The 26,231-nt window shown below is 38.2% G+C and overlaps 1 protein-coding gene across 1 annotated transcript in view; it reads right to left on the reverse strand.

Annotated features, from left to right (window-relative positions):
• b4galnt4a (beta-1,4-N-acetyl-galactosaminyl transferase 4a) overlaps positions 1-26,231 on the reverse strand; it is a 149,500-nt gene that overhangs the window by 26,866 nt on the left and 96,403 nt on the right. Inside the window, exons 5-8 of the mRNA XM_053491208.1 lie at positions 24,153-24,243; positions 23,873-23,973; positions 15,142-15,209; positions 4,345-4,423 (exon numbers count right to left, since the gene is read on the reverse strand). Of these exons, the coding sequence (XP_053347183.1) occupies positions 4,345-4,423; positions 15,142-15,209; positions 23,873-23,973; positions 24,153-24,243 (339 nt within the window). The remainder of the gene's footprint in view (positions 1-4,344; positions 4,424-15,141; positions 15,210-23,872; positions 23,974-24,152; positions 24,244-26,231) is intronic.

A 26,231-nucleotide genomic window follows, 5' to 3' on the forward strand; every position in this document is an offset into this window, starting at 1 on the left:
ACATGTTTACGATGCTTATAAGAAGACTAGGTTAAAAAAAAAACTTATTTTATCACATCCCAAACGCGAGCCACTGGATTCAGGTCTGTTGACTGGTAATTCTACGATTGCAGCAATCTGCCAGTCCTTCGCTCCCAACCAAACTTCTACAGCAGAACCTCAGGACCTTCCCTTTCCTCCCTTAGCAAAATTCTCCAACCTGTCATCTGATGAGATTCAGCAGATCATCTCGTCATCTAACCCCACCACCTGTTCATTAGACCCAATCCCTTTCACAATGCTCCAGGCCATCTCACGAGACCTCCTTCCCTTCACCACAACCATCATCAACCATTCCATATCATCTGGTCATGTTCCTGCTGCTTTTAAGAAGGCAAGGGTTATTCCCATCCTTAAGAAACCCTGCCTGGACCCATCAGAAGTTAACAACTATCCCCCGGTATAACGCCCAATATCTCTCTTTTATTTCCAAAATTCTTGAATTTATTATTTATTCTTGAATTTATTCAAAATTCTTGAATTTATTATTTATTTGAATTTATTATTTATACAATTATCTATTCTTACAAGCTGGAATTTGTGGAACAGCGTGGCAATGGTTTGCTTCTTACCTAGAAGATAGATCATATGAGGTAACATGGAGAGGAATCTACATCTGCCCCGCGTAGACTCTCTACTGGTGTCCCGCAGGGCTCAGTACTTGGTCCTCTTCTGTTCTTCCTCTATACCCGGTCTCTTGGTAAGGTCATATCATCGCATGGATTTTCATACCATTGTTATGCAGATGACACCCAACTTACTCTCTCCTTTTCTCCCTCTGAAACTCAGGTTTCCACCCGGATCTCAGCATGTCTGGCAGACATCTCATCCTGGATGGCTGCTTATCAGCTGAAGCTCAATCTGAGTAAAACCAAACTGTTGTTTATCCCTTGTGACTCATCCCCATGTCAAGACCTTGTGATATCCCTGGACAACAACCAAATCACCGCCCGCAATCTTGGGGTAAAAACCCTCTTTCCTGTTGTGTTGGACTAATGGCAATTAGTTATTAACCTAGTTAACCCAGAGTAAGTATGTATCCAATGATGTAAACTTTAAAGCACTTTTTGTAAGTCGCTCTGGCTAAGAGTGTCTGCCAAATGCCTAAATGTAAATGTAAATGTAAATGGGAAGGCAACACTGAACACAGTGTCATGTTAAGAGAACCAGTCTGATATTATGCTTGCTTTGCTTTGCTTTACTTCTCTTACACTGGAGAAGTTGAATAGAAGATGACCCATGAAGTGACACAAAAACACTCACACAGGTTGTGACATTCAGACAATGATTGATTGGTTTTCATGGGTCCAAAGTGTGCAAAGCATTACACGACCTCCAGCAGTCTGGACTGTTAACACAAGGCAGGCTGGGTCCGGTCCTGCTGGATGGTCCGGTCAGAAGTTGGTGCCAACAGCTGCCAACAACAGGACCCAGAATTCGCCAATTTCTGAGGTTATGCTTTCCGTGTCTTTCTTATCTTTTGCCCACTGCCGTCTTTTAGCTGACAGAAATGGAAACTGGAATGGTTTTCAGTGGTTTGAGCCCAGCCATGTCAATGTTTGATGCTTTCTGAGATGCTTTACTGCTTACCACACTTGTACAGAGTGCTTTACTGAATTACTGTACGCTCAGCTTGAACCAGTCTAGCAATTCTCTGTTGATGTCTCTCATCGAAAAGATAATTTCAACCACAGAATGGCTACAAGATAGCTTTTTCCTTTATTATACTGTTCTGAGTACCTATAGAGACTTTAGTGTGTGTGAAAATTCAAGGTATTACGCAGTTATAGAAATCCTTAAACCAAATTACTTGGCATTAACATCCATGCAATTGTTCAAATTACTGAGATCACATTTTCCCCTCGTTTTACTGGCTAACGTGAGCATTATCTGAAACTGCTGGCCTGCAAGCTTTTCTGCACTGTACTGGTGCCATCCTAATGGCTCATGAGATAATTGCATGAATTATTAGATGTATAGATGTTCCTAATAAAGTGTTCTATGGGTGTATATTTATAACATTTTATATGTATTTTTGTATACCGAGTTGTCTGCTTTTTTAAACATGTTTGCTGTTCAGATGAAATAAAGCTTGAACTGTTTGGAAATAATGATCTTTACTGGACTCTTTTACTGAAAGGGTCAATTTAAGGAACCATCACCATCTGTGAAGCATAGGGGTGGAAGCATTGTGGTGTTGGAATGAAAAGAGACAAAGGAAACTTATGGCACCATGAGCAATCAAAACTTCAAGCAGTATCTTAGCAACACCTCAAAACATCAGCCATAGAGTTAAATAGTAACTGGGGCTTCCAGCAGGTCAATGATCCTTAGTGTACCTTAAAAAGTGTTACTTAACGACTTAAAGACAACAAATTCAAAGAATTAGAAGAAATAGTATAAAGTATTGACCTGAATGCCACAAAAAGGTTGTAGAGTGGACTAAAACAAACAAAACAAACTGACTTACATGAATTATTATTTTCAAATTGGATGAAATTTAATTATGGATTAAGTTAGCAAATGTTGGTAATGTACTGCCACAGGTGGCAAAATCCCAGAAGATCGAATTTAAAAAATGGTTGTTAATGTAACAATCTTAGCAGCAACCTCATTTCCCCTCTCATCTGTTCCAATCACTCCAGCATTTAGCATCACCAGTATACAAATTACCGACTTGAATACATGTTGTCATCTGCACATCACTGAGATGTTTCTGACTGGGTCAAGCCTTAATACAGATATATTTCAATGCTTGGATGATTTATACAGTAGGTCACACAAACAAAAAACATTCCTCTGAATAGGGACTGGACTGAAAATAAAAGCAAAAACTTGCCAAAATAAGAGGCAAAAAGTTCTTTAGGACGCCTGGAGAACTGTTCCTCAAGGCTACATTAAAAATACAAGAAAGACTGGCTCTTTAGAAGCAAAATATGAATAAATGAGGGGTGAACATTTGTGAAGTCATGAAAAATTGAGACTGGGTATTAGTAAACTTTTAGCCTTAACTGTAGAGTGTGATTCGACCGAGACACGTTTGACTGTGAGTGTACAGTAAATGCATACGGTTACAATATTATCCTCAAAAAGTCCAGACACAAGCCGTGTGAAATGAGCAGGTGTAAATGTAGTGTCAGACACTTTTACTCCTGGTGCAAACGTACAATATAGCACTGTCTCGCTTGCTCCGCAGCTGCACTCATTTTCACAGTAATATCCACAGACCCAAAGCCCGTCTGCCCTTATTCACACATTTTTCTCTGTCCTCTTTACCAAAGTGATTCTCAACAATTCATGCATGCAAAGGATAAATGGAGTGATTTTCTCTTTCCATTTACTTGTCCAAATCCACTCGGTCTTCTTTCCATTTCCCATTTCCTACAAAGGAAAAAAAGAAATCAATTGGTGGACGACGTCGCCGAGTCTCCCTCTGTCTCCAAAAGGGCAGGGCTGCTCAGATTCATCACGTTAGAGCAGCTCAGGCATTTGCCATTATTATGTGCCGTCCTTTCCCTCGTTGTAAACGAACCCTCTGAATCTTACTGCTTTATCACCTACATGTGCGAGCGCGACTGCGAATAGACTCACAGTAAATCTGCTTGGCGTGAGGATCTAAATCCTGATGCAGCAGGGAATAAGAACTCACCCAGGTCACACAATCTGTGATTTGTTACTCAGGTTTCACGGTTTCATTAATATTTTCTCAGAGGCGCCAGTCGGCAAGTGCCACCGCTTGCTAATGCCAAGCAGCTCGTTTCCACTTCTCGTTTCACATAGATAGAAACAACTGGAAATTTGATTCCAGGATGCCAGATACAGATCTGGGAGAACAGCAGTTGTGAGTATTATAATTGTGAAAGTGAAGGTCTTCGAATTGAATGTGGCACTTCTGGAAATATCGACCTTGAAATTGCTTCAATCATCCTGCTGTGCTGCCTCTTCATCTCCTCATTTCAGATTTTGAAATTTCACCGACTTTATTCTCACACGCTAACAAACTAACTCTTGTGTCTACGTTATCCGACGACGGAGATGAAAGTGCAGAGATTTCTATATAAAAAAAAATGTGACACATGTAAGTGAACTCACAGCATTACTCACAAGGGTGAGATGAGAGCTGATGGACAGAATCCTCAAAAAGATAAGTCACTAAAATCTCACAATAGACCCAGAAGCCCAAAACTGTCTTTCATTCAACAGCACTCCTCCATAAACCTTCCTCAGGATTACTTTGAGACTTCAGGGGTTGCCACAAATAAGTCCTGCTCTGTGACACAATATATTTCAGACACTGTGACTCACCCCAACCTCCACGTGATCGGAGCCCTTGTCATCCTGCTTGTGCAGAATCTCGAAGTAGTACCTTCTGGAAGCGATGAGACTGAAAAGACACAAAAAGTGAGAGAAATAAATCTCAATTAGTCTGTTTTATTCGAGTTTGATTGGTTTACAAGAAGTCAGTGTCCTCTAGGATTATTGGCCCACACATAAAAATGAGCAAAAATATTTTTCTTAACATTACAAAAAAATGTCCAAATTTCCACTTGACCAATAGATAAACATAAACTATTTATCTGTTGTAAAAAAGAAATCCTATAATGTTTTTTTTTATTATTAAATTAACAGCATTTTCTCTCAAATATACAGTATATGCCTGAAATCGTTGACCCCCAAAGGTGCCATATTCATTATTTAATATTTTGTGATTTTTCAATCAAACTAGAAGAATAACAGTGCAGAATAACAATACACAGTTACAAGAGTAAAAACTACATTTATTTCTCTATATAATCCCCTGCTACACTAACGCTCTTATCCCAGTGTTTCACTAGTGTTTGAATACCTTCAAGGTAGAAAGTTTTCTTTCACCATTCAATTGTTTAACTGCGGCCAAGAGTCTCATCACCGTACTGCTCTTAAAGGCAATGTCAATCAGCTTTATACCTTCATTCACGAGAAACGTCATCACAAGTCCCGGTTTGACTTGAACACCCCCATATTAAGCATTTTAAATGACAATTCTCTGCCGTGTGTGGTGGTACAAATATAAGGTTGTAACCATTACTATGCAAAAAAAAAAAACAAAAAAAACAACAACAACAACAACAACAAAAAAACATCAATAAAAAAACAACTTGCAACAGAAAAGAGAAGGGAAGGTTGTTGACCTGCACATATTAATACAGAAAACATTCTGTTGAAAATCAGTAAAAACGATTTAGGGACCTACAGGAATTGGACCCTGGCACACTGTCCCCTGACGCAGGGTGGATAATGAACGGTGAAGGAGAAAAAAAAAAACCAAATCAATAATGTATTATTACACACTTAGTTACCTCTTGTGGGTGACAAGTTTTAAAATCAGCTATTAAATGCCACTGTCATAACAACAGGCTGTATAGTGGTGTTGTACGAATGCACCTTAACTTTACCAAGTACTGCTGGTGTCTTATGCGCCAATACATATGACATAAAGGAACAGCAAATGAGGAAAAGCACCTGACTGATAGCCACTGCAAAATATAGAGATGGAGTTTTGTACTGTAGCTGGTGGTTCAGTGGCTCGTATGTGCACTGTGACACACATATTGCTTGTAAACCTGGATGCTTCTACCAGGAGGTTCAACTTAACTGATAACCTGTGGTCTGAATTGAAAAGGACTTTCCATCAAAAACAACAAAACAAAACTTGTCCACAGAAAGAAAGAGAATCGTGGTTGTACTGTAATTCGCTCCAGGCTGGCGTTAGCAATCATTCATTATTAACTGGTGGCATGTCAATCATTTGGAAAACTGAGTTTTTTTTTTTTTTTTTTTTTTAGAAAAAAAAAGCTTGCACTACATATTTTTCAACACATTTCATATTTTTAATCCTGCAATGTCGTTTATGCATGTGTTAATAGTTTTATCTCTGAATCTTCACGAAGACCCCAATATCTTAGAAGTCACTACATTTCCATACACAAATTTTCTTTTCAGTACAGAACAAAATGATGACATGATGTCAACTGCACACATTTGCAGTTTGCTGTGAATGAGTGATGCTGCTTCTTTCTGAATTTCCTTCTTTCATTTCCTTGCCCACCTTAGGCAACCATCTCAAACACCTTTTAATGAACTGGCCGGGTGAGGCTGAGTATTAAACACTCGCCCTATTTCTAAGTGCCCTTACCAACACAGCAGTCAGCCAGCAGCATGCTTTTTCACATCACATGGAAGCAACATCCTGTTCCAGTTCAGGCACAAAACACACTTCAAAAAGATTTTTCCAAGGTCTGTGATGAGGCTCCTTCGCTATTTACTCATGCTGATTATTTTATTTGATTTGCTTGCACCCTGGCAATTTGAGAGATGATATTTACAGCATGAGACATCCAAAGAGTAAATTCCTCATGCATATTTATTAGGCAGGTCAATGCATGAAATGGCAATGAATTCAGACGTAAGCATGAATGATGTGTGTGAACGTGTATGTGTAAGAGAAGCAAGCAGAAAAAGAAACAAAATAGGGCAACTCAATGAATGCTCAGATCCATAATATGAGCTCCTCACATGGTATTCTCACATTATAGACAAAAAAATAAACAAAAAACTAAACAAACCCAACCGTACACCACTGTCACTGTCATGTCACTGGAATGTCCGATGATGTACTATAAACAGAGTTACAGAGTGCTGGCCACTAAGACTCTTTTAATAAATAAATAAATAAGTATTGAGGTTATTTTCTGTTAAACAACACCTTTTGTTTTCTTCACTCCATTTTTTATAAGCTTTAGATTATGCGGAGCACATAAATGAGTTGTTACTATAGAAACAATAATCAGAGACAGTGTGTTAATATAAGCCTGTGATTTATATTATAGTCAGAATATTATTTACATACCACATCAGTATACGTCATAATATTATGACATGTGAAAGATGATTATTATTTTTATTTTTATTATTATTATTATTATTATCAATATTATTATCAATATTTTTATAAAGCGGAATAACTAACAGCAACTACAGTAAAAAGGGAGGTTGTGCCGAAATTACATATTTGTAAAATGATGACCCTGCCACATTTATCCAACAAAGTTGGTAATGCAGGTTCTAGGAATGCATCAGTGCAATTATTTTTGCACTATTCATCATTGCTCCACCAGAGGTAGACATACAAAATAAGCTAAAAAAAAAACCATAAAATTTATTCTGACAAATATTTTCAAATGTGGTCAGATGGTTGCAAAGAGGACACCTGACCTTTATATCCATAACTGGACCATACATGGACCGTAGCCCTATGAATTAACCACTGATCTACCCCTTCGGGCACAATATTTCCCCTGTGCATGAAGTGAACTCAAAGTTTTGACTCCGTCAAGGCTGGTGTGAAAGAACTCGAGTGGACCAAGCTCGCACCTTAATCCCAGTATACACTCTTAAGATGAACTGAAACTCTGAAGACTGAGTGCTGTACCTTGCAAAATAGCTGAATAAGCAGAAATCTGGGTGAGCTTGAGCTGTTTTATTTTGCTTCCCATCTCTAAAAGTTTGTATGCACATGATCCCCCACCATATCTGCTTTCTGAATATCCCAGTTCAGATTTAGTCCCACTTTAGCAGTTAAAATAACCTCCACTCTTCTGCTAGGGATTTCTGCTGGATTTCGGTATGTGGATGTGGATGTGGAATTTGTGCATAAGCAGACCTGGTCTATATAATTATGGTTGTTCTTAAATATTTGAGCCACATTTAAATACATTTCGCTAACTGAACTCATTGGCATACAGAGCACTAGTTATATAGACATATACGATATAATTAATGCCTTAAATGAGTAGTTTGAGATGTTTAGCATTAATAAATGTTAGAGTACAAAAGTGCATTATTGTTTAATATACTCCTACTTAATATACCGTTTATCCTTCTTAGAGTCTGTTAAGACAGGATGAAAAGCTCTTAAATGCAAACACATGCACACACACAGACACACACACTACACCTTTAGTGATTTGACAGGCTGTGAAAAGCAGAACACACAATGAAAGCCAGACAGAGTCAGACACGGTGTACAGAGACAAAAGTAGACTGTGTCAAGAAGTCAGAGATAAAGATATAAACGTTACAACAAAAGAGACCAAGTGACAGAAGCCAGGACAAAGACACCCAGGCAGATCCCTGAGTAAAGGGATGAAGATCTTATTATAAACTCATATACCTCTTTCTGGAAGGAAAAATGTAGTGAAAAGGTGCTGCGTTACACTATGACAGTATGTGTGATATCTGCTTCTCAAAGCCTGTCATAATCAAGGAAAGGGGCCATGTTCACACACAGCACATAGTGTATGAGGAATAAGTGTAAGACACTAGTGGAAGACAGAGATATACAGTACACAGAGGGAAGACACTTTCTCAATCATGTGTCTGTTTAATTACAGCCTGTTTTCAGAATTCCTTCTAATTACATATTGGGATTTAAATTGGGTTCAAACCCATCACAATCGAACAGACCAACAAGAGAACAAGCACATTCTTGTTTCGTGCTTAATTTGACTGCAAGAAAAGAAATCATAAATCGTTATAAGTTTGGTTTGGGTTGGGAAGAAACATTGACATTTTGAAATCTGAAACAGTACATAGATTCATGTGTTCACATAATTCAATACCGATCCCCGGGAGCGGAGCACTTTCACACGCATGCTGAGATCGACGCCACATATAGCAAACCTCAGACCTGTTTAGTTAGAGCCATAATTGTGACTGTCTTTTTTTTTAACGGTAACAGGATGCATTTGTTATTTACTTATTGTTATTTGTGTAATATATACATTATATTTTAAATAAAACTGTACATTTCCATATATAAATGTAATATATATGCAAATGCAAATACAATATATGAATAGACCATGTATATACAGTTTCAATAATATTTCAATAAAACAATTATAAGTATGAATATCATGGTTTTTGTCTTCATTGTGTAAAACTTGCACATACTTTTTGTATATATATATTGAAGACAAAAACCATGATATTTATAGTTATAATTGTTTTATTGAAATATCATTGAAAATGTTTAAAAATTATACACAAACTTTTATTTTGTCGGTGTGCTCTGATTTATGTCTATAAACTCAATTTTGTTCGAAGTACATTAACATATAAGCATATTGTAACAAAAATGTAATAAAAAAGAATATATACTGTATATTTAATCAAATTCAATATATTATGTATATTGTTGAAAATGAAATGACATACATTAAGAAATACATTTAAATATATTTTAATATATTTCTCAATATACTGTATGAAAAGTTTTTAATATAGTGTGATATATTAATACAATCTATTTTCTGTACTTTGTAATTATCTTTTTTGAATATGAATATCTTTTTTCTGTTAATTATTAGTTAATATCAGTTAGTGTAGCAACAAGGAATATTCACATTATAAATATTTAAAAAAATATTTAAAATTCAGATTCCATCTTGCGTTCTCCTCTGATTAACAAAGTTTACCCTCTGAATTCCTCTTGTAATTCTCCTCACACCAAATTCCACATTTCACCCTACAGTATATGACCTCTCCTATATATTAACGCCAGTATTCTCCACTAGTCTCTGTGGTCTCAAATGTATCCAAAACTAAGGCAAGATTCAGTCATATAGAGCAGAGTTGTAGTCAAGTCATGTACTCTCAAGGATAAGCTGACTCACTCCCAAGTAAGCAGGTCTCAAAAATAAGAGAAGTCCCAAATCCAGTCCAAGTCGAGAAGCAGGCCAGCAGCTATAATGACCAAGTCAAGTCCCAAGCCAGCAGCCATCATGATCAAAGTTAAGTTTCAAATGAGCAGTCTTATGAAGGAGTCAAGTCCCAAGTTGGTAACTGCCATGTCCAAGTTAAGTCATAAGTTGAGCCCCAATTCAGCAGCCCTCATATCCAAGTTGGGTCCCAAGTCAGCAACTCTTATATCTAAGTTAGGTCCCCAAACAACAGCTCTCATGACAAGTTGAGTGCCAAGTCAGCACCTTTAATGGCCAAATCAAGTTCGGAGTCAGCAAGACTGAGCCGAGTTCTAAGATAGCAGTTCTCACACCTACCTACTGTACCGATACCACACATCAAACCCTACGCTATACCTCACTCCTCCTAACTAATATGATGCAAGTGACTAATTCCAACTCTCTGCCCTCAAGACCATCCTGATGCTCTGCTTCTGCTTGGAGATTCACTGACCTGAATCATCTGATGCTGCTGAGGATGGCCCCAAACAGCCTTAAGACCTCTGTACCAAATCCCACATGTATACCCTTAAGATTACAGCTACGGCCTTATGGTCTTACCTATTATTTGGTGAACAACTGTACTTGGATGCTGGAGACTGGTTCACTGGAAACAAAAAAAAGGCCCTTATGGTCATTGTGAATATCCTTCCAACATACTCACGACTGTTTGATTTATTGGATAAAGATAAGGGAGATTAAATATGTACAGGTTCTTATTTAAGTCAGGTTCTTCTCAAGGTTCCTTACTCATGTGAATAACTTTAATCCTTACCATTATCACCTCAGGCTTGCTCATTAGAGATCTGGATCTACATGGAGAGTTCTGTAAAGCTGCTTTGGGACAATGTCAATTATTAAAAAGCACTGGATAATAAAACTGACTTTAGATTTATGGCTGGAGTTCGATCAGCAACTAATTTAGCCCTTGGGGATTTAACTTAACATGCCTAACTTACTGCTATCTATTAGATCAAAACTCTTTACGGTGAATAACTCAGAGGAAGCCTTGGCTTGCCACTGACGATCCAATTTCTTTTTTTCTTGGTGTTGATTTTGTTCTCCAGAGGGCATCAGACATCTATTTCTGTGGAAGACGGATCTGGCTGAAATCCCAGAAGTGTAGTATTTCACATGAGGAAGACTCGCTACAAATGTACAACTTAAGTAGTATTAATTTGAATGAAACCCTGGCTCCCGAAAACACATGGGGCCAAGACTAATGCATACTTTAGGAAGAGATCAGTGAAAAAACAAAAAGAATGTGAACCATGTAGAGATAAGACAATAAAAGAAAAATGTCTTTTCGTCAGTGAACAATTCCTTTGTAGTTTTACTTTTTTGGTAAAAAGAAAAAGTGAATTTTTCTTTAAGAAACTATACAACAAACACATGTTCCCTTCTCCATACATTGATCTGGAGAAAATAAATGGTTTTGCTTCACCATCTGGTATGCAGATAGCCTTTGGATATCCATACTGCAGTTCTATCCACATATCCAGTACTCCTTACTCACTTCTCCCTTAGCAGTTCAAAGAAACCCAGCTACAACACTCAGCGGATCATAAAGCTTGTGAAGTGAAACACTCTTAAATCTGCCTCTGGCTCTGGAGGGATTACATAATGCAGAATGGTTGGCAAGGGAATGGCTGTTAGCATGGGAAATTTTAGATTTTTCTTTTTTTAATACATAATTTTTTTGTTCAGCTCCTTTGGGATTGCAGAGACACCACTGCTATTTTTACAGGCAAAAAAAATGGTAACAAACATTAATTTTCTCCTCTGCAAACCGGAAACCGGAGTTTCGCCAGTTGACTCTGATAAGACACAGTAAAAGTGGTAAAGCTTGGCAGGAGAAAAAGCATGAGTAAGAGACCAGAAAAGCCTAGCAGGTGGCAGCCAGAGACAAAAAAAAAAAAAAAACCCCTCTCTCCAGTTAGTCACCAGTCAATGTAGCTATGAACATATGGCCAATGACAATCTATTTTGCCTTATCAGCTAGATATTTTAATAGAAGACTTTTTTTTTCTGTTGAGCTGACAGATTTAACGTGAAAAAGACAGCAGGTCTGGGACAGATTATACCTCTTTCATGTCAAGAGACAAATGTGTTTATTTTGGATTTTCTTTTTAATCTTTTAATATCGGTTATAAGAATCACTTAGGAATCTAAATCTGAATAAAGCGCCTAAGTAGATCAGAACACATGAGGGGCAAACCAAACCAAAAAAGATGCTATGTCCTGTTTTTAAGTCTTATTTTTATGGTTTTTATATGCTTGTTTAAGGAAATTAATTTGGGATATCATGTACTGTATTCTAGACATAGTTCTTCCCTAAAGGTACAGTCTACTGTTTCAAACCCTCATCAATCATAGGTGCATTGAGATTCTAATGCCTGAGAGATCTAAATCCAACCAGAGGAGAAAGTACTCATTATTACCCTCAATTCAGTGATGGCATGGTGGCTTAGTGGTTACCACTGTCGCCTTGCATCTCTTCAGGGTCTAGGTTCGATTCCTGGCCAGGTTCAATTCCCGTCTCTGTGTGCATAGAGTTTGCATGTTCTCCCAGTGCTTGGTGGGTTTCCTCCATGTTCCTCACACCGTCCAAAGACATGCAGATTAGGCTAATTGGTGTTCCCAAAATGCCCCTGTTTTTATTATTAAGGAGTGTGTATGTGTGCCCTGCGATGGATTGGGACCCTGTCCAGGGTGTACCTCGCCTCGTACTCTAAGTCTCCCGGGGTAGACTTCTGGCCTCCTGCGACCCTGTATACAGAATGTAGCGGTATAGATGATGAGAGAGTGAGAAATGACCCTCAATTTAATCTATGACTAGGTACTGAATTCACCACAAAGCTAGGACCGTTTTAGTCTGCTCACATGGCTTGACACCTTGAGACTTTCAATCAGTTGTCTCTACTCAATAAGCTCCAATATAAATCCCTGGGGCCAGTGAGCTGTGCGGTATGTGTTCCATATCCCACGATTATTTGTGTGCCAAACTCTGTGTGTTCTCCCTGTTATACTGGAGCTGCTCACAGAACACAGCCTTCAGGAAAAGAGGAAAGAGGGATACGTTTATCAAAAAAAAAAAAAACACACACACACAATGAATAATGGAAAGAAGTCAAATGTGTGTGTGCACGTGCTTGTGTGTTTGCAATCGGTCCCCATGGGAACAAAACTTTGCAGGGATTTCAGAAATGTCTGGCAAAAGTCGTTTTGCACAAGCCCTGCCTTATCATAGTAAATAATTGCTGAAGCACTCTCATGATAATTAAAGAGAGACACATGAGCAGCTGTTCTGCTTCATCTATATTTGGAGAATTTCACTCCGTACACTGAGATCATCAGTCGAGCACGAGCATAAGCTCTCATTAGCTTATGTATCACTAAACGAGAAGAGTCTGCCCGCAGTCCACTAACCATCAATTCTACATAATCTTTGTTTATAGACGTTTTCTAAGTTATACAGTCGTCAGGCTCAGAAATATTCGCACATTGATAAACTTATCATTTTTAAAGCTGTCTAGCTCAGTATATAGGGTTGAAATACAATCATTAATATAAAGTTTCAAAAGTGCAGACTTTCAGCTTTGATTTACAGCATGATAACCGTGTGGTACAGCACTTTTTATGTGTCTTCAGTTACTTCTTGTTCTTGGTGTGATTTCACTTCTTCGCCTTAAAAGAGTCCTGGGTGTGCTTTTAAACCATACTTCATATCGTTGTCTGTCTGCAGTATACAGGACCATCCATTGGGTTTTAAAGTATATTGACTGAATTTGAAGAGATAATACAGCGCTATAAACTTCAGAATTGATCCTGCTGCAGTTAAACCGTCAATATACACAAGGAAAAACCAGTTTCATCGACAACCATACGTGTCCACGTCATACTGTAAGATGAGGTTATGCTGAACAGTGCCTACCCTTATTCATACACTTCTTCTCAGGACATTCCGGTCACAATTTAATTTTTGTCTTATCTTTGTATCTTAAAAGTTACAGAACTGTACAAGGCTTTAGATCTTCCTGCTTTGAAAGTTTACCCATGTTTTACATCTGTATTCATACTGGTAAAGACTTCTTTTGATTGTTGACTTTGACACAGACACACCTCCCTCTTGGCAGTTCCTGATCTGGCCAAATGTTTGTCTCCACCAGGGAAAAGATTCTTCTGTCAACAATTAATGCTGTGAATACTAAATACTTATGCAATGTGCTGTAGGAATTGTTTTCAAATGGACACAGAATATCGTTTCATATATCGACTCAATTACCTGCCCACGTTTTTCATATCCGAACTGTACAGAAATCGTATAGGATGAAAATCACTATGGATTATTTGACATTTTATACACTAAGCGCATGCACGTTTTCAATGCTTTAACAACATACACAACATCATTAACACCATATAATATTGATTAGCAATTTTGTGCCAGTAAACTCGTGACAGGATCACGAGCTCCCAAAGCGCATTTATAATTGTGGGGAGCAAAGGCCAGCCTGTCTGGTCCAATCTCACAGAACAGCCAATGCAGCACAACTTGCTAAAAAAACAGTCAATGCTGGCTAGGATACAAAGGCACCAAAGCGTCCAGTGCACCACAGCCCGCCATGAATATAACCCATGTGCACCCCTAAAGATCTAGCGTAGTCATGTCCTAATGGACCAAAGCTACCCAGGCAGAACAAGGGAGAACACATAATACTGGACATAATATTTTCTGTTGTAATGTTATGTCTGATTGGTCTCTATTTTTGTAAACAAAATGTTTTTTAAGCATTACAACTCAATATATTATAAGATATTAATGACATGGTATATATGACTTTTGGACCATTAGTTACTTGATTTATTCGAGACTGTAAATTATATATATATATATATATATATATATATATATATATAATTTAGTTAAAATATCTTACAGTTAAAAAATCATCCACTATATGGTCTGATTCATTGTTAGTCAGCTTTCACACAATGATATCCTGTAGGAAGAAATAATTAAAGACAGTCCCATGTCACACAAAGGACACACACTCTAATTTACAGTGCAGACAGAAGCATCATGGACTGAAAGTTTAACAATACTGTATGTGCAGGTGTGCTACTGGAACAGGAACACTTAAACTTCAAGTTCAGAAGCGGACAAGACAAATAGCTCTGGATGTGTGAAGGGGAGCAATTATCTAATGTTACGAGTACTGGTTCTGTCAAAGCACTTGTTGGATTGATGATAATCCTATATTGTTATTATATGCATGTGTATGTGTGTTATTGTTAGTTTCTGAATGTGTGTACTTACTGGACAGACTTGGAAGCCTGAGACCTGAATTTGGTGAACTCCCCTGGTGCCGTCCACTCTGATCCCAGCTAAAACAAAAAAAGGTCAAATTTACTGTTTGTTACTTTAAAGGTCAAAGCTTGCATTTGGAATTTGTCAGAGCTACTGTCATAAAAAATAAATTATCACTTTTTTATGACCAACCAGAATCAAGCATCTGCTGGACTATAACCCACTTTATTAGGTACACATGCATTATATATTTAACAGCCATTTTATTTCAATTAGAACTCAATGCATTTAGGCGCCTAGACATGGTCAGGATGATGATGTGTTGAAGTTCAAACTAAGCATCAGAATGGGAAAGATTGAAGTGACTTTGAATGTGGCATGGTTGTTGGTGCCAGAAAGTATTTTTTAAACTGCATATCTACTGGGATGTTCACGCATGACCATCTGTAGGGTTTACAGAGAGGTCTGAAAAAGAGAAAATATCCAACGAGTGGCAATTCTCTGGGCAAAAATACCATGTTAACTCCAGAGATAAGGAGGACAATAGACAGACTAGTTTGATCTGATAGAAAGGCAACAGTAACTCAAATAACATCTTGTTACAACTGAGTATGACGAAGAACATCTCTAAACACACAACACAATAAACCCTTAAAGCAGATGGGCTTTAGCTAAAGACCACACTATGGACCACTCTCTCAGTTAAGAGGCTTTTGTATGGGTTCACCAAACGTGGACAATATGAGATAGGAAAAAATTGCCTGGTCTGATGAGTCTCGACTTTTGCGGCGACGTTTGGATCGCAGGGTCAGGATTTGGCTTAAAAGACATGAAAACATGGATCCATCCTGCCTAGCATCAAGGGTTCAAGCTACTTGTTGTGTAATAGTGTGGGGGATATTTTCTTGTCATACTTTGGGTCCATTAGTACCAATTGAGCATTGTTTGCATGCTACAGTCTACCTGAGTATTGCCTATCTCTTTACGTTTCACAAAATACTGTGCCATGTCACAAAGGTAAAATTATCCCAAACTGATTTATTAAACATAACAATGAGTTGGCCTTCAGAGTTACTAGATCTCACTCCAATAGAGCACCCTTGGGGTGTGGTGCAACAGGAGATTCACATCGTGGGTCTCCAGCAGCTTTGTGTTTTGTGTTTTATGTCAATGTAGACCAAAATCCTTTACATATTTCCAGCACATTGTTAATTCTTTGCCATGAAGAGTAAAGGCAGTCCTGAGGGCTTGAACTGGGGTTGAACCCGGTACTAGCAAAGTGTTTGTAATGAAGTAGCTGGTGAGTGTATGTATATACTCAGCCATTTTTCAAGTAGAGGTGCACTTTCTAATATTCAATTCCTGGAATTGTATTTCAGCAGTTCTCGGATTTTAACCACCACAATGGCACTGGGCGAGGATGAGTAAGTAGAAGCGTGTATATTTAAAACTGCAGTGAAACACAGGGGAGAACAAGACTACAATACACAGGCGACATGTTGAGTAGTGTTCAAGCATGCTCTGTTCTCTCAGTGCTGTGCAGTGGGTTCATTTGGAGGCTAAGTAGAATGCATAATTATCACACCTGTCAGAGAATGCAGGGACTCTCTCTCTCTCTCTCTCTCTCTCTCTCTCACACACACACACACAGGTGCACCAGATTCTCAAAGTAGAGCCTTCTCTAGAGAGTCCACTTGTAACAGAGTTAACAGACACAAAGCCACAACAAGAGAACCGGTGAAAGCGACGACAGCCGTGAGGAAGAGGGAATACAAGAAAAAAAAGACACTGTGATAGAGAATGTGATAGACACAATCTCTTAATCCACTGAGAAAAGTACCAGCAAAATGAGACAGCGCCTTATTTTTTTTACTCATTTCTATTAAATGCCCAGTGAGATGATTAGTATGAGCTTCGGCAGCCAAATGAGCAAATGTAAACATGTCATGCAACATACGGCACCAGACACATACTGTAGAAAAGATATGTCACTGCTGTCATATACAGTAAGGCAATTTGGTATTATAGTTTTTCAACCCTACCATATAAAATGCATTCATGCTAGACATTTAACCAATTTAATTGAAATTTCTACTGAAGTGGCTCGTTGACCAAATGACTTTCTAAGAAATGCTGAGTGTTAATCCAAGAACATCGTCTGTTATAAACTGATGATGCATTCACTCTTTCTGACAACACTGACTGTACACATTACTCTAAAACCGGTGAAAAAGATCTAGAACTAGAACCCAATTCCCTCGCTTTTTTTTCATGAATTTTGCTTCTAAGTGTGCAGTTTAAAAACCTCCAGATGAAGTTTTATATCATTTAAACGTACTGTACACTCACAGGCCACAGGCCTAATCAGCCCCACATGGCCCCAACTCAACGTAGACATAGTCAGGATGATTTGCTAAAATTCAAACCAAACATCAAAATGGAGAAGAAAGGATATTTATGTGGCATTAAAAGAGACCACACCGGGTACCACTTTTGTCAGCTAAGGAGAGAAAACTGAGACTCCAGTTTGCATGGTCTCAACAACAACAGAAGATTGCCTGGTCTGAGGGGTCTTGATTTCTGACTGTAGGGTCCGAATTTTGCATAAACTGCATTAAAGCATGGATCCATCCTGCCGTGCATCAAGGTTCAGGCTGGTGGTGGTGTAATGATGTGGGGGATATTTTCTTTGGAACTTCATTTAAATACCACAAACTACCTGAGTATTTTTTCTGGCGATGTCCATGGCTTTATGTACGCTGGAAAACGCACCTTGTGATAAAGCTAATATCATCTCAAACTAGTTTATTGAACATGACGGTGTACTCAAACACCCTCCACAGTCACCAGATCTCAATCTCATAGAGCACCAGAAGAGTCGCATCATAGATGTGCAGCCAACAAATCGGTGTGATGCTGCTATGCTAATATGGACCGAAATCTGTAAGGAATGTTTTCGGCACCTTGTTTAATCTAAGCCACAAGGAATTAAGGCAGTGCTGAAGTTGAAAAAGACGTTCCAGCCCAGTACTAGCACGATGTAACTAATGGAGTGTCAGGTGAGGGTAAATAGACAACCAGAGAGAAGGACAATACTGGAAAGTAACATGAAATGAGTAATGTAAGTAGAAAGAAAAGGAACAAAGTCTCAGTCAAGTCATTTGTGCCTCTCGGTAAGTCCTATTGCATATTTTCCCGGCTCGTAGTTGCAAAGGCACTTATTTATTTCTCAGTGGGACGGTGCATCTGCAGCTCTAATTAAAGCCTCTGTACTCTTAATCCGTGAAAAAAGAAGCACCAGGATCCCATCACAGCTGAGGAATCTGAGTTTCTCTTTAGCATTCCTCTCCAGTTCCATGCAGTTGTGAATACCTCGCTCATGGGTGAGCAATCACAGAGGCTCCTGGTTCCACAAGCATGCAGAAGTCCTGCCACAAAGCCTGCTTTGTTCTAAGCATACAGAAATGTACACACCCTAAGCAACCATCAAAGACCTTCGTTATACTGAGGGTTCGCATACGCTCTCGTCATCAGGAGTGTATTTGCTGGCATGCCACGCATACACAGAGCTCCTCTCTGCATAAACACACAGTTGTGATTCTGGCCAAAACTAATTACTGCTGCTGCCAAGTACAGCTCTTTCTCTGGCTGGGATTAGTTGAGCACTGTTTGTTTGACGGCACACACCACTGCCTCGTGCTCCTGAGGTGAAAGCTTCAGTACATTTCCACTTGTACGCAAATATTTTGCAAGACCAGAAAAGGTTTATATACACCGATCAGCCATAACATTAAGACCTTTTGCCTAATTAGGTAGGTCCCCATTTTGCCGCCAAAACAAATCCTTTAAGTCCCGTAGGTTGCAGCACATTCCACAGATGCCTAATTGGATAAAAATCAGGAGAATTTAAAGGTGATGCCCACATGCCGCTGCAGGAAAAATCCTTGGACAGATCCTTGTCATCAATGAGCTAATAGATCTATATCTATAAATCTAAGCATGCTCATAATGCAAGATCTCTCTGCTTTAGTGTTTAGGGTCAGCGTGAATGCCCTGACTGGTCTAAGGCTATCATCAGCTCTACAGGCAACAAACTGCGATGCACAGGGTGTTCTGACTGCTTTCTATCAGAAACAGTATTTCCTTTGTTAGCAATTTGAGCTACATTAGACCTTCTATTGAATCAGAATATATGGGTCAGACATGACGCAGTCCCTGGTTTACAGGGTTTCCTTCCTTGGGCTACTTTTGTCAGGTCCTGACCACTGCAGACTGGGAAAATCACTTAGCCATTACAATTTTGTTCTTGTTAAAGGTGCACGAGTCTAGACGAGGGAAAAACATGTCAATAGGCTACATTGCCTTTTAGCCTTGGTAAGTTTCCATAGTATAAGTGGTTTTAAACATTACCTTGTTTAGCATAGCCTACCTAAAACCTTTTATGTCCAACAATTTTTCTATACACAACACACTATGGGGAGATCATCTTCACTGAGGATATCTAATTAAACTAAGAGAGTGGACATCACCATCACCTACATGCTTTATCAAATGGTACATAAAATTGGAAATAAAATTCACAAGTGGTTCTACTATTGTCCGAGCCATATTTTTATACCACATAACCCGAACAGGCCTGAATAATCACCTTATACATAGCTTTGGAAGTTTCCACAGGGTCAGCTCTCGGTCCAGACTAGTTCTAATGGATACTACTATTACACTTGTCACACACAAAATGACTTTTTTTGCTCTGTGGCTCAGAAAAGATATCAGACTGCCTTCCTGACTCTTTCAGGATGAAAACTCATGAACTGGAATTGAAATCTTGAAAAGAAAAAAAGAGCTTACTTACTGGATAAGAACCCCTATGGTGGACCTCTGAGTATCCAGTGATTAGCCTTGCAGAACATTCCAGACTCACTAAATTTCTCAGATTGCAAGCACATCCCATAGATTTCATTACCAGACAGCTTACCTGGTTTAATACCTCCTTAAATGCAAAAGCGGCTTTGCATTGCAGGAAAAAACATTGTACAAATCTTTGTCATCAGTGAGCTAATAGATCTACAGGACTGTGCAAAAGTCTTACCATATTATATGCTGTACCAATTTTGTTATATATGTTTAGCATGTCTGCATAATTATGTACAAAATCATTCAGTATTTCCATATATAACTTAAAAATTAATTAATAAATAACATTACAGGAGAATATATGCATGGCTGTAAAGGAAAAAATATATAGTACAGGACAGACCAGTTTTCATATGGAAAGAAAAAACCCAATGTACGCTCCTGGGATTTGCATTAAAATAGAAAAGAGCGAGTGTGAGAAGATTACCAGAAGAACTCATATTCTCCAGCATGCTCAGTAAAACCTAACAACTACAGTATTTTACTTATAGTACTATGCAAAAGTCTTGGGCACATACAACAATACGGCATAAGCAAAAGATGCTTTTAAAAACATTTCTGCATTTAAAAAAACTTCTATAAAGAGAAATAAAGAGTAATAAAATAAACAGTCAATATTTGGAGTAAAACTCGTTGCTTAAAATCAGGAGTTGTAGACACAGATTTGTGCAGTTTTAAAGAAAACAGCTTTTAGGTTTTAAAAATATGAGTTCTTCTGGTAATTTTGTCACCGATCCAAGCATGCTTATAATGCAAGATCCTTCTGCTTCACTACTTTTGGTCTCATTTACTAAAAAGTTTAATGAGGCCAAATTCTATGTGGATGAGCCACCAGTACATTGTAAATAAACACCTTTCATACACACAGTTGGAAACTAATGACCCCCAAATGTTTTAAATTGATCTCCTTGTGCACACTGACACCTATTAACACAAAGAAATGCCTCAAATGGCCATGCACGGTAAACTAATTTTATTCTATACAAGGATGATTTTTCATCACTAGGTATATGCATTCTATTATCAACCTGCAATTGTGTTTATGCTTCCATATGTTGCAATTGTAATATAAAGCACAAACTGTAAGACATGAATGTGCCATTCTTCAACCCAAAGCTGAAAAATGGCAGATCTATCTCCAGTCTCTTTGATTAAATGTGCACATCACTAAAACCGTACAGCAGAATGGACTGTGGTACACAAAGGGAGCCTATTGCTGCATTTTGTTGGCTGCCAACAGTAAACTAAAATTCCAGGTAAAATTGACTGCCCTGCCACTCATCAATTTTGTGAGAGATGCTCCTGTGGTTCTTGACATTTCCTGCACATAGCTTCATGTGTCACATCTTCAAGCAAGGCAAGATCAGTCCTGTCTGCATCATCACTATCAATCATTAAATATGCCTTCGATATGACTTTACATTTCATCAGTGTTACCTGTCATCTCTGCACACTGTTATGTTATGCATTATTGTCATTTTTCCTCCCTTTAATCGGTTTACCCACCATTACATGTTCCTGCCACTAGGCATTTATGCATAAAAATATGTGTGTACACAATTGATAAAAGATACTTCTTGTATTCCAGTTCAGCAAGGCTTCCCAGTATGTCACATGCATCACTTAGCATTGCACTGAAAGTAGAGATGCCTGAACTGTAGGACTGTTGACTGAAGGCTTCATGATGGCACTCCTGAGTACTAGCACTCCAACCTCTCGTTTTTTGGTTATGTTCTTCCTATAGCTATTACACTTTTTCTTTTCTCTGGTCTATTGGTAAAAACGTAGCTTTGCAGCACTTGTGTTACTGTCAGCTCCTTTAACGGCTCTATGCTTAGGATTTTATTCTGCCTCACTTGTAAGGCTCTCTGGATAAAAGCACCTGCCAGGAGAAATAAATGTAAATGTAAAGGGGAACCTAGAACACTCTCTTCATAGTGGACTGCTAAGGGTAACCATTTTATTCTGTGGGTTTAAAAAAAATAATAATTTAATGTATGTGAACTTTACCCAAGCCTGGGATTGGTGGAATGAGAAAACTCATTTCAGGTCCAGTAAAGGCAGAGGTATTCCATATAACTAACACACTGCTTTCTCTGTCTCGTTTTTTTCTAGGTAACCCATGTCTTTTGTGCTCACATTCCAATTCCCCTTAAGTCGAGCAGCACAGGCGGAATTGAAAAGAACGTTTGCCTCAGGAGCCATGCTATTTTAAACATAGACCAGTCTATTGAGACGCATACCCTCTAGACAGCTCTCCATCACTGAGCTGTTCTTCGACGTATTTTTTTCACTTGGTGCTGCTTCCTCACCCTTCGCCCGACCAGAGTTCTCCAAGAGCAGCTGCTAAAGGCTACAGGAAAATCACTAGGAATTCTGGACAGGCGGTAATTATTCACTGAGACAAAGAACCACAGTTCGCCACCTCGTTTTTTCAATGGATCAAACACTTTTATGACAGCGAGTTTCTGTGTGGAGGTTTGCTGAGACTTTTATCAAGAAGAAATGATCAATATACCTTTCATCAAAGCATGTACACCCATGCGCGCGCACACACACACACACACACTGGCCTCTGGGTGAACAGCTAACAGGCACCGCTTTCTCCTCTTCACAGGCCTTGATTTCTTTTCTTGCCCCTGTGGACCAGCTCCTTCACCAGAGGGAAATTTAATTAGCAAGGAGCTGCTGGCCATGCACTTTGATTAGAACTACACACGCTACAAAACGGCTTATGGTCCACAAAAGGGCAACAGCCAAGCTAATATTGTACCATTGATAAGACACCCTGGTGTCCCATTGGCTAGTTCCCTGCAGTGTCCATGGAGACCACGGTGTCTGGTTAAATCTGATTTGACACCATTTTTTTGCACTCAGAGAAAAGGGTGTGATTAGAGCTCAAGGAGTATTTCAATAAGAACAAAACTGGTTGAAAATTGCTAAGCTATAACCAAAGAGATCTTTATACTGGCAAGACTCTCTGTGATTATCATTTAGCTCTCACGGCAGAGTTGGTGAGGTGGGAATGACGGCTAATGATGCACGCTCTATAAAGGCTTTATATGAATAACCTCACGCTTTCACAATTCCAACATAACTAACAGGATCTCACTGGCAGAGCCACAGAGAGCCTCAAATGCGATGCTCATCCTCCCACATTATTTCTCCAAGGCTCAAAATCTCCCAATAGGTTGGTTGCATGGGATTGGAGCACTCAGTGTCTGCATCATTATGCACAGAAGCTTCCAGAAAGTAATCATGCGCCACATGTCCATGAAGATATTTCACTAGTGAAGCTATCACTTAGTTAAAGATATGGGACTCCTTTTTAATTAAAAGTCGAGTCAAATTTAATTACGCCATCGGCCTAATTTAGCATAAAGCTAATTCGTTTTAGTGCAGTCGCTTCAGAATGAAATGAACTGATCTGTCATTAAATATGCTGCTTGAGCCAAAGGTCATATGATCGTGCTTCAGAGCCGTGTCTGTGCATGTAGAAAACGGTGGATGGATTGCTGATTAGATGTGTGTGGGTGTGTGTGTGTTATATGAGAGGAAAACCTTCAGCTTGGTAATAACATGCAAGGTGAAATCCTGACCTTTCTACAGCACTGAAAATTTATCTCAGGGTTAGGATGTAACTAAATCCAACGACAGGTGCTAACAAACTAGCATAAGAGCATACTGGATGTTCTAGCACACTGGTATATGTAATCATAAAGACACTTTGTTCACTTCAGCATGAAGCCTAGTTTTTGAATGTTCGCACTGCCTTGATGAGGGATAAAGGTGATGAGAAAAAAAAAGAAAAAAAAAGACTAACCTGTCCCACGTAGACCAGCAGACGGGCGTTGAGCGGGCTCTCGTCTGAACTCAACCAGAACTCTGCGTTATCGTCAGACGCCACTCCAAACTGGAAATCCCCTAAAGCCAGACGACATTACAACACTTTATGTGTGTGAAACAGCTGGAAGACCTTATTAGTCATGCTTCCACTGCTCTTCGCGCGAGTATACCAAAGTATGCATGCATATATAGAAATTTCTATTTCACGACTGACTGTGTGAATGAGGCATGAGATCGTAGCTTAAATAAGCGATTACCGTCTTTGTATGGATGAATGTAGCCGAATATTCTCAAGCCGTAATTTTTCCATTTGGGAGCCACAGCCAGTTTCTTCACTACAGTTCTTGTCTGAGGAAGCAAACAAAAATATAATAATAAAAAAATATACAATTTATTCTTAAAGGTCCTTAGAAGTAATCTATTACCACATTGACTATTAGACAATTAGAAATGCAGAATGAGAGACAAAACACACACACACACACACACACACACACACACACACACACACTGAGCTGAGCACATTTTAAAAGTTATTGCAAATCCTACGACACAAATTTCTTAAAATTTGTTGAGTGGTAACGACTATAAAAGCTCACTGTGTTTATGAGAAAGACAAGGCAGAATGAATTTCACATAAAATTTAATAAAACAAAACTAACTCATAGTTTGCTTTTAGGACATGACTGAAGTCTTTATAACTAATCGTATTAGATTTTTGTACAAATGTGAAATGTGCATAAAAAGTCCATTATTGTTTATAAGAGTTGTATTTTATTTTATTTATTCTATCTGTGTTCTACTTCTATCACAGTATGTCCTTACAAAGTACTTCCAATTAAGCACACCAAGATTTTTTATGATAAAATCAGAATTTGCATTGATCAAGCCCTTTTTTGGACCACACTCTAAAAGTTCATTAGTCTCTATCAACTGATTTCATTTCAACTGTAAATGTTAGCAGCAGTACAACATTTAAATTGTGCAATTTAATTTTTTAAAAAGGCCATATGTTTAAAATTAACGTATAACTTACCACCAACATGACCGCCCTAGATTACTGCTTTATTGTGCTGCTTATTTGTGCATGTCCTAAAAGTGACATCTATTAATAACAACCTCAACTTATTCTACACACAGGCTATTTTGAATCTATGAGCAAGATAATATGACTTCATTAGTACAGTAAGATTTAGCCAAACAGATTTAGAATAATACATTTGATTTGGCTTTTCAACTAAGCACACCAAGTTTTTATATAAAAATCTTCGCATTTTCTTTTTAACTTTTTTTATCTCACCAGACCACATCCTAAAAATCACATTATTCTCCATCAGTCAAAAGACTTGGCATTTTTATTTATTTATTTATTTTTTGTCAGGTGTGTCTATAGATGTCACCCACTTAATTTCTCCGAGCGGCTCCTTCAGTGACAGTCTGAAGGAGCGATATTGAAGGTCTTTTATCCCTGCTGCTATTAGACTGTAAAATCAGAGCTGCTCCCAGTGAGCCAGTGCACGATGTTATTACTGTTATATACTGTGGTTACAATATATTACATTTTTGTGTAACTGTGCAATAAGAGCAATTTAAACTGTACAATATTATTACCTAGTGCAATTTTTTGAAAGTGTAACTTTTGTAATGCTTTTATTTTAATTTTGTATTTAAACATGGTTCTGACCATACTTTATATTTGCACATTTTTCTTTGCTGCTGTAACATAGAAGATTGGATTCACGGTCTTGGAGAAGTTTGAAAAAGTAGGCTTTTCAGATCCCTGCATCTTAGGCAATTTAATGTTTCAAATTCTTTAACCTAATGATGGCAGCAGATGTGTGAAAACTCCAAATTTTAGAGGAAAGTATAATTTCAACTCTAGCTCAGAGCACTCGCGAGTATACCTAAATATAAATTTGGTTGTTGTAGCGCCACCTTGTGCCTGACTGCTCTGACATTTGGTAACAACAAGTTTTATAATGTTTGATTATTTTTATAGTAATTATAAGCTGCTAAATATTAATTAGATGTTGCTTGTTAATAGATCTAAATTTATGTATTTGGCCAAATATATGTAGATCTATGAACATTAATTAGTTGTAATGCCCCTTAGAGTACAAATGAAATTAAGCTTAGGATGTTTCCTTGATATATGCTTTTGAATAGGTATACCAAGTGTTTATTTATTTGACTTTGTATTTGGGAGATAATCAGTATGGCATACGTTAGAAATACATTCTAAACAATATTGGATTTTTTTTTAATCTTTGAAACAACACATATGAAATAAGGTAATTATGTAACAACAACAACAACAACAACAGCAACAACAACAA

The sequence above is a fragment of the Clarias gariepinus genome, chromosome 2 (assembly GCF_024256425.1).
Source record: "Clarias gariepinus isolate MV-2021 ecotype Netherlands chromosome 2, CGAR_prim_01v2, whole genome shotgun sequence".
Classification (NCBI taxonomy): Eukaryota; Metazoa; Chordata; class Actinopteri; order Siluriformes; family Clariidae; genus Clarias; species Clarias gariepinus.